This window comes from Corvus hawaiiensis, chromosome 11 (genome assembly GCF_020740725.1).
Source record: "Corvus hawaiiensis isolate bCorHaw1 chromosome 11, bCorHaw1.pri.cur, whole genome shotgun sequence".
NCBI classification, from domain to species: domain Eukaryota; kingdom Metazoa; phylum Chordata; class Aves; order Passeriformes; family Corvidae; genus Corvus; species Corvus hawaiiensis.
The window spans coordinates 20,696,896-20,705,819 of record NC_063223.1 but is presented as its reverse complement, the minus strand read 5'-3'; the positions used below and the strand labels follow the sequence as shown (position 1 = coordinate 20,705,819).

Genomic DNA, 8,924 nt, shown 5'->3' with positions numbered 1-8,924 from the left:
CTGTCCTCGATGAAAATCCACGCAGCTTAAAATGTGACCCATATCTCGGGGACCTCGGCCTGTGCTGCAGGCTCACCTGCCTCTCCCTTCCCAGAGGCAGCGGAGGAACATCCAGAGGAGACAAGCTGGGTTCCACAACGGCGACAACAGGAGGAGAAGGCAGACTGGAGCAGGGCTCATGTAGGGCTCACCAGGGAGTAGTGCCCTCGTGGCTCTGGGCCTGTTCTACATGCTCCCCATACTCTTCACAAAGACAGGGAAGGAGCACCTGAAGGAGACCTCGGGGTTCCTCCTCAGGGACTCACTGCTGGCAAGAGCCATGGCAGAAGGGAAGCAGGAGGCCTCTGATGCCAGGGAGCCAGGTGAGGGCAAAGCAGCCCTCCCGCAGCCTGGCACAGGGGCTGTCGGGGCAGCCAGCGTGGGGCCCGGAGCGGAGGCAGGGGGAGGCAGGAGCTGCCCAGCCATGCTGGGGCTGGGAGCCTCCTTCCTGCCCAAGGGGGGCCCAGCCGGGCCAGGGGGCAGCTGTGGGGACGCCCGCGCTGTCCCCTGCTCCCCAAGGCCTCCAGGCCTGCCCATCAGCCAGGCAGGCAGGGCCAGAGCAGCCCTTGGGGCCGATGCTGCGGGCTAAGAGCCCCTGCAGCATGCCTGCTGTGCCGCCGCGCAGAGGCTGACAGCGCTGCTTCCTGAGGCCCTGGGAACTGCTCCTGTGCTCCTCCTGTGCTGCTGAGGGCACCCACAGGCGCTGCTCTGGCCTCACAAGCAACACTCCCAGCTGGGAGTGCGACAGCTGTGCTGGTCTGGGCACAGGTATGAGGCAACGCAGCTGCGTGGCCCTGGGCTGGGGTCAGTGCCAAGGCTGGGCTTCGCAGAGCCCGTCCGCTCCTGGAGGGCTGGGGGCACCGCTCTGGCCTGGCCTGGCCTGGCCCTGGCTTGGGTGGCCCCTTGACCTTCCTGCTTTCCCTTGGAGCCCCCAGGGATGAGCCGGAGCTCAATGGCCCCAGCCTGAACAGCCAGTCAGGACTGGAGCCTTCCTGTGCTTCCCCAGAAGCCGAGGCCATCAGCCCCAGCTCACAAACACTGCCTAACAGGGTTTACCAATAGTTTTTCCTATTAGATCTTGGAAAGGATTTCCAAAGTAACATCGTTTGGCAACTTCTTCAAGGAAGAAACATGACACGCTTCTAATCCGTAAAAGAGGGTTTATTGGTTTACTTTCACTTTTCTTTTGTCGTCCTTACGCTTCCTTCGGCATTCCAGAAAATGGTGAAAATCTAACGTATTATTAGGAGAAGTTTCTGAATCCACTATTAGGAGAAGTCTCTAAACTCACTGTTTCTCTTGAACACTTTCTCTATGTACAGTTAAGTCTCTGGTCCTGTCCCGTAACGTGCAGAGATTTAGTGGTTTACCTGAGTGACATCACAACCTGATGTTATACACACCAGTATACTAAACCACTTTTGTTCTCTGGTAATTACAAAGTTTCAGGCTCTTGTTGAGGTCCTGAATTAATTTCTCATGCAGATTCATAGCCCTCTTCCCTCCTCGTGCTCAGCTTTCAGCCACAGTTACCAGGGAACAGACGTTTCATACTCACCTCAAGCAATAATCTACGTCTGTCTTCCCAACCCTCTTTTTCTTCACTGAGCTCTACTGATCTACAAAATAACTTTGGGCCCTCTGCACAAAACAAAGAACCAATTATAAGGGTTAAACACTTCTGATGATGCTGCTGCTTGGATCACTCATGAGCAACACAGCAGTAAAGTCAGCAGCTCTATTCTCCACATCCTTCCCATTCGCTTCCCCCCACCACCACACGTGAGCTCCGACAGAAATGTTCGGTGTTACAGCCGCGTGTACTGCGAGAAATGAAAGGCAGCAGCAGTTTTCCTGAACATGCTGAAATCTAGATTGCAGTGAAATAGCAGCTGCTCCAGGAAAAGCTCAACACCAGGATCCCACATCTCCCCCCAAAACTGATGGCTGCTGACGACTGAGATCCCCATTTTAACACGCGCTGTAAATCAGACAGGCTGGAAGCACGCAGGACAGTAACTGTATGAACACATCAGCTCGTTGCATCACAGTTATCTAGTAGGTCTCAAGAAACAAACATCCTTTAAGGCTGTCCTAAAACTGTGTTCTATCAAATGTAACAAGCCATTGTTTTGGTGGCCTGTGGAATGTTTAGGGCTGCGTATGTTTTCTTTGACTGTTGTTTTCCTTGGTTTTTAGTACAAAATTCACTGGATTCAGAAGAGAAAAACCGAGATTCAGGAGGACAAAGAACCCCACGGGCATATGTGGCTGATAAGAATACTCAACGTTCTTAATGATAACAGCAGAAAGACAAGAAAAAGTTAAAGATGATATACATACCTGAAAGGGTCTGAAATGTCTAGGCAACTTGTCCAGTGACTATTTTTTTGGTAAGCTCCAAAAGTCCAGATACCTATTAGGCAATTATCTGAAAGAAAAGAAAGCCAGACAGCTGCTCAGCCTTTATTTTGCCAGGACTTCCTCACGGGCTTCTAGCACAACCTAGACCCCAAGTAAGGGTGGCAAATGTTGACTACAAACCATTCATAAGCGGGCAGCATTTTTTCCTCACTGAATTCCAGTAAGAGTTTAAAAGGAAAAAAATACAAAAGGGGTGAATAAGTTCTGTTGTACCTCTTAGGCGTTCATCATCTTTGGAGAAGAAGAAGACTCTAGCACTTTCCGTGTGTGGTAAAGAAAGAAACCTAGACAAGTACAAAGGGATTTTAGCATCCTAAAAGGCACTATCAAATTCCATGAACACGAGTTAGAGCTGCAGCGCTTCAGAGAAATGGTAAACATTGAAGAGCTTTACTCCACAGTAACCAAACAGAGCCTTCTATAAAAACCCCACTTTTTAAAAGAAAACTGACTGTGTCTTTGGCTTTTGGCCAAACTCAGTTTGGGTTTGGTCAAACCAAAACGACCCAGTTAATTTCTTGTGCTCAACTTCTCTCTCTTCATATTCAGCTTCACATCAAATGGGCTGCTGGGAGTTTTGACTCGGTGCAGCACAGACGGTTTTCCAAGATGACTTTCACTGCTCAGAGGTGTGCAATGTCCGTTTCCCGTTTCCTGAGTGCTGCTCTTAATATGCCCACAGCATCCAACTACGACAACCAAGGAGAGAACAAATACAAATGGAACTTGCATTTCTTGGTCCTTTCCAATTTCTGATGGTTCAGGCTCATCATCACTCTCAGAACTGCTGTCTTGGAAACGTGGATCCTCTTGCCATGTGACTTTCACCGGTTTTATTGGTCCAAGTATGTAAGGCTCTGCAATAACAGCACCAAAAAAGAAAAAAAGCCAAAACCAGGTTATCCCTCTACTTGCCAGGAAAAGTCCCTCCTTTCAAGTGAAATACTTACACTGGAGAAGGCAGATTTCAGAAGGACAGAATCTTCTCCCCTCAGATTTTCTGAGCTAAATCTCTGCTCCAGTATTTTCCACTTTGTTCTAGGCATCTCCTACGTATTCCTAAACCTTGATCGCTGCATTCAGAAGACACTAACTACCTTCTGAATTCAGCAGAAGTGTGGGGGGCTTGTTGCTTTGTGTTGTTGCACACAAAGCACCTTGGGTTTTTTAATCTTTTGGGTAACTTTGCACAGTTTCTTTTCTTTCCTACAAGACTGTGACTTGATTTAATATTGTTTCATCTTCATTTCATAAGGCCTCATTTTATCTGAGGTTAGCACACGCCAATGATGATGTGTCATTCAGCTTCCATTTTCTAAAGGTCCAAGAATAGAATTCAGTAACTAATAAAATGTTCTTGAATCCTGGGGTCAGCTCCAGGATTTTGCTCTTCACTCTACATTAACACACATTTTCTTTGAAGTCTTGTTGGGTTCTATGAAACTTGCCAGGACTGGTGTGTCACCTTTTTCCCTGTTTGAGAAATTTAGGGGATGACAACAAGCTTTTTCACCACTCTGCAAAGACCCCACTGCCTTCTCTCTCAAAGCCCGCCTTTCAAAACTCTGAGATGCAAGCACGAGTTACCTCTCCTTAATCTACCACAAGCCTGGCAAGTAGAAATGAAGATCAAAATGCTTCTGCCTAATTACTGGCTTCTACCGCTGAAAAGCCCCTGGATCCTGACCCTCTTTACACCGTATTGCTCTGCAGTGCCTGCCTTAAGCTCTTCCTAGGAATGGCACCGTTAGAAGGGTTCTGCTGTTACCTTCTTTCATGCCCGACTCCTGTGTGTCTCCAAAGAAGGAAAAGTGAAAGCACTCGACTCCTGAGCTACGTCGTTCGCAGGCAAAGGTCCCAGATGGTCAGCTGGGACAGAGTCCTGCGCATCCTCTTTGTCCCAAGGGTATGTCCTCAGCGTTTTCTGGTTTGTTCTTTGAAGGTCCAAACAAGTCTTTTAAATCAGCAGCAATGTCGTAATCGATGTCTTCAGACACTTGAGGCAGTGTCTCACTCTCTTCTTTCTTCTTCCTTTTGGCTTTCCTGAAATCAGATTGCTTAAGGATAGCAACACAGCACATGTCCTTTCCAAAGACAGCTTCCCTAAGAGCCACCTTGCTCTTCTGTCTCCCTAAACGTATCCAAGCCCACTAAGGAGTGGTTCACTTTCAAGGGTAAGCAGTGGGGAAACATCTGAGGTTTGAGTCTAAAGGCAGGAACAAGTGTCCTTTTTAATTAGCCACCCCCTTAAGTGACTTTTCACTTAATAGGTGGCAACACAGCAATCAGGTATTTAGCACAGATTCCTGCCAATAGCAATGTCAAGAGTTAATACACTTTTCTCAGAGACCTGCAAATCTCAAGGTCCCTGTATTGAGCTTCCTCACCTTCACTTACAGCAGAGAACAGACGGACTAGAAAGAAAAGATGACACTACATGCTGATTTTCAAGGCCTGAGTTGAGGCCTGACGTCGCTGGCGGGAGCGGTTGCTCCTGGTGGATGTCCCCGGCAATGTCACCCTACGCCTGGGCCTCTCAGCAGTTGCTGCTGTGCTGCGGCTCCTGTCACGGCGACTCCTCGACCGGACAGGTGGATTTGAGGCGCGACGTCGCTGGCGGGTGCGGCTGCGTCTGGGGGATGTCTCTGATGGTGTCTCCCTCGGCCTGGGCCTCTCAGCAGTTGCTGCTGTCCTGCGGCTCCTGTCACGGCGACTCCTCGACTGGAGAGGTGGATTTGAGGCCTGACGTCGCCGGCGGGAGCGGTTGCTCCTGGTGGATGTCCCTGATGTTGTCTCCCTCGGCCTGGGCGTCTCAGCCCTTGGTGCTGTCCTCTGGCTCCTGTCACGGCGACTCCGCGACCGGACAGGTGGATTTGAGGCCCGACGTTGCTGGCGCGAGCGGCTGCGTCTGGGGGATGTCTCTGATGGTGTCCTTCTGTGCCTGGGCCTCTCAGCCCTTGGTCCTGTCCTCTGGCTCCTGTCACGGTGACTCCTCGACCGGACAGGTGGATTTGAGGCCCAACTTTGCCGGCGAGAGCGATTTTGCCTGCGGTCAGACCCAGAGCCTCTGGAATGGCTGGTGTCTGATGACCTTGATGTCACCTCACTCTCCGTGCAGGGGCTGCTGCTCTCCAGCGAGGAAGATTGCAGCAGCTGCCTCATTGGTGCATGTTGGACGCTGCTGCGTTTGCTGGTCTCTGGAGACGGAGACAGGGGAGGCACACCCGATGGTGCCAGGATGCCAGAGCTGGGGCTGATGGCCTCGGATTGTGCAGAGCTATGGGAAGGCTCCAATCCATGAGAAGGCTCCAATCCTGACTGTCCGGCCAGGCTGGGGACATTGAGCTCCGGCTCATCCCTGGGGGCATTGAGCTCAGGCTCATCCCTGGGGGCATTGAGCTCCGGCTCATCCCTGGGGGCTGTAAGGGGAAGCAGGAATGAGAGGGGCCCAGCAGGCCTGGGCCAGGCCAGGCCAGAGCGGTGCCCCCAGCTCTCCAGGAGCGGACGGGCTCTGCCAAGCCCAGCCTTGGCACTGACCCCAGCCCAGGGCCACGCAGCTGCGTTGCCTCATACCTGTGCCCAGACCAGCACAGCTGTCGCACTCCCAGCTGGGAGTGTTGTTTCTGAGGCCAGAGCAGCGCCTGTGGGTGCCCTCAGCAGCACAGGAGGAGCACAGGAGCAGTTCCCAGGGCCTGGGAAAGCAAATGGGTTCATGGCACTGAGGACAAAGTGTCCACAGCTCGGGATTGTCCGGCTGAGCTCTTCTTCTGCCTCCTTCTGCTTCGAGCCCTTGCCGAGACACAGGTTCCCTGCAGAGCCCTGGGGTGCAGCTGCCCAGCTTACCCCTCTTCCTCTGCCTCCTCCCTGCCTCCTGGATAAAGGCACTTCCTGGCATTGCACCAGCTGTGCCTCTCTCCTAATTCTGCAAAGGCATCGTTGTCCTCCCATGTTGGCTGTCTGATGGGGAAAGGAAAAGCTGATGAGTTTGTGCTGCTCTGCCATCCTGGAGGTACAGGCTGTCCCTGCTCTTCCTCCGGTGCTTTTGCAAGTCTTGCGTGAAGCTGAAGCCCAGACTCACGGGACAGGGCAGGGCCAGGACTGCGGGGGCAGGGCCTGGCACAGCAGCTGCCCCCTCCTGTGTTGTGAGCCAGGCAGAAGGACACCAACCTGAAGGGGATTCGGATCCCCATGAGGAACATTTGGACAGCAAACTCATCATCGTCTCTGCAGAGGGGGCACTGGAAGTACAATGCACCAGCGCGCAAGGCCTGTCCCTGCAGGGCAAACAGCAGCAGCGTGAGCAAGGCCCTCATGCTGCTGAGCACCTGCTGTGCCCCGGGGCTGCGGAAATGGCTCCTACCTGGATGCAGTCCCTGTGGAACCAGGCCTTTTTGCACGCTGGGCACACCAGTGTTGTGTAGCTCTTTCTCTCCTCCACAGGCTCCATGCAGATGGGGCATTCGGTGCCTGGCTCCGGAATCGCCCTCACATCCTGTTCTGGGCAGTGCTCAGGGCAGTAGGAGCTGGGGGAAAAGGGACGAGCAAAGTGGGAAATGCTGGGTCCTTCCACAGGGGTGGCCAGAAGGGGAGAGGAGGTACCTGTATGGGGTTATGTATTCAGTCACACAGTGACCCTCCTTGGCACAGGGCAGGTGGAACCATCTGTCGCAGTCTTCCTGACAGCACATGATGGTGGCCCCAGTCTCCCCACAGACGCAGCAGTGCTGGAAAGAGCCAAGCAGCCCCATCAGCAGCAGCCTCGGGGCCTCCCCAGGCAGCCTCACGGCTCCGGGCAGGGCGCAGGACTGTGGCCGCTGCTGGGTCTCAGCCCACAGACCCGCCTGGAGGAAGAGGCTCCTGTGCCAGAGCCTCTGTGGAGCTGCTGGGAGCCAGACTTTTGTCCCACAGCTGGTGGGAAGGGCCGGCCTTTCTTTTGTGGGGTCTGGGCTAAGCACTGGCAAACCTCGCCTGGCACAAACCTCCCTGCTCTTGTCAGGCTCTCACCTTCTGAGCCGCCCGGCTGACTGCAAGTTGGATATCGCGAGGGCGATAGCCCATGAATCCTACACGACGCTTTTCTTGTCGAAAATTGGACATGGCGAAATTCTGTGGCAAAGACAGGGAGCTGATGAGGAGAGAGTGGCAGGGGCTGCCCACTGCAATGCCGGAGGGAGGCCCGGTGCAACTCACCAGGCAGAAGATGTGGGCACAGAGCCCGTGCTTCTCCTGTTTGTCGCCGCAGATGTCCGGGTCAGCCTCTGCGCGGCGGCACAGCAGGCATGCTGCAGGGGACAGAGCCAATGGCACCGGGCACGAGCACCTCTGCGGGGCTCTTAGCCCGCAGCATCGGCCCCAAGGGCTGCTCTGGCCCTGCCTGCCTGGCTGATGGGCAGGCCTGGAGGCCTTGGGGAGCAGGGGACAGCGCGGGCGTCCCCACAGCTGCCCCCTGGCCCGGCTGGGCCCCCCTTGGGCAGGAAGGAGGCTCCCAGCCCCAGCATGGCTGGGCAGCTCCTGCCTCCCCCTGCCTCCGCTCCGGGCCCCACGCTGGCTGCCCCGACAGCCCCTGTGCCAGGCTGCGGGAGGGCTGCTTTGCCCTCACCTGGCTCCCTGGCATCAGAGGCCTCCTGCTTCCCTTCTGCCATGGTTCTGGTCTGCGATGAGTCCCCGTGCAGGAACACCGCGACCTTCTCCAGGCGCTCGTCCTCTCCCTCTGTGGGAGAAAGAAGAGTGTGGGGAGTTTGCAGAACCGGCCCAGAGCCACGAGGGCACTACTCCCTGGTGAGCCCTGCGTGAGCCCTGCTCCAGTCCGCCTTCTCCTCCCGTCACCGCGTCGAGGAACACTGCTGTCTCCCGTGGATGTTCCTCTGCTGCGTCTGGGAAGGGAGAGGCAGGTGAGCCTGCAGCACAGGCCCAGAGCCCCGAGGTGTGGGGCCCCTCTGGTCCCTGGGCAGCCCCGTCCCTGTCCTACCTTCTCCTCCCGTTGTCAGGTCGCACTGACACACGGCCTGAGCCCAGCGTTCCCTCTGGTGGCCTTGGTCGCACGGGTCACAATGGCCATTCTGACATCAGCAACGCGCACCCAAAATAGGGGCAGCGATGGCCTCAGTCCCACGCCACCCTTGGGAACCGAGGTTCTGAGATGGGTCCGAGCCTTTGGTCAGAGCCCAACCAGGGCAGGGGCTCCTGCAGCAAGTGCAGGGTCAAATGCCAGGCCCTGGGGCAGCCATCGAGGGTGGCACTGTTGGCAGAAAGGGGTTGTTCAGGCAGTGCCACTCCAGGGCTCCTGCCCCTGGCAGTCGGCTGCCCAGAGAGCTTGTGGGCTCTCTTGCACTGGACAGATTCAAAAGCTGCCCCAGGTGGAGCGACGTTTTCCCTGAGACCTGTCTGGAGAAATCCCAGAGGAACCCGATTTGATACTCTTGCTGGTCAGTGTTGGGAACAGGAGATAAAACTGGAGACCA

General features: G+C 54.9%; 2 protein-coding genes across 8 annotated transcripts in view; both read right to left on the bottom strand.

Moving 5' to 3' along the window:
- Positions 1-1,258: 1,258 nt before the first annotated feature.
- On the bottom strand, positions 1,259-4,362 carry LOC125331818 (nucleolar protein 8-like). Of its 2 annotated transcripts, XM_048316200.1 has the most exons (4): positions 4,232-4,362; positions 3,194-3,320; positions 2,677-2,747; positions 1,259-1,680 (listed from the first exon to the last, which is right to left on the bottom strand). In XM_048316200.1, exons 1-4 carry the CDS (start codon positions 4,239-4,241, stop codon positions 1,559-1,561), a joined length of 330 nt encoding a protein of 109 aa, XP_048172157.1. In that variant the 5' UTR covers positions 4,242-4,362; the 3' UTR covers positions 1,259-1,558. The 2 variants fall into 2 exon arrangements, 1 of the variants encoding a protein (XP_048172157.1); XR_007206222.1 differs by lacking the exons at positions 1,259-1,680; positions 4,232-4,362 and adding an exon at positions 3,414-3,852 and having other exon boundaries at positions 1,764-3,320.
- Positions 4,363-7,729: 3,367 nt separating this feature from the next.
- The window catches only part of LOC125331814 (nucleolar protein 8-like), a 6,521-nt gene continuing 5,326 nt past the window's right edge, over positions 7,730-8,924 (bottom strand). For 4 of the 6 annotated variants that reach the window (XR_007206215.1, XR_007206213.1, XR_007206218.1 and 1 more), the window contains 3 exons: positions 8,432-8,701; positions 8,063-8,336; positions 7,731-7,745 (listed from right to left, as the gene is read on the bottom strand). The gene's annotated coding sequence lies outside the window, so the exon portion shown is untranslated. Of the gene's footprint in view, positions 7,746-8,062; positions 8,337-8,431; positions 8,702-8,924 lie in introns of all 6 variants that reach the window. The other 2 variants (XR_007206217.1, XR_007206214.1) reach the window with 2 other exon arrangements.

Coding starts and splice junctions, on each gene's coding strand:
- LOC125331818 (XM_048316200.1), bottom strand. Junction 2,748..3,193: donor ATTGGAAAGGACCAAGAAAT/GCAAGTTCCATT, acceptor GTACTTGTCTAG/GTTTCTTTCTTTACCACACA. Junction 1,681..2,676: donor AGATGATGAACGCCTAAGAG/GTACAACAGAAC, acceptor TGTTTTGTGCAG/AGGGCCCAAAGTTATTTTGT.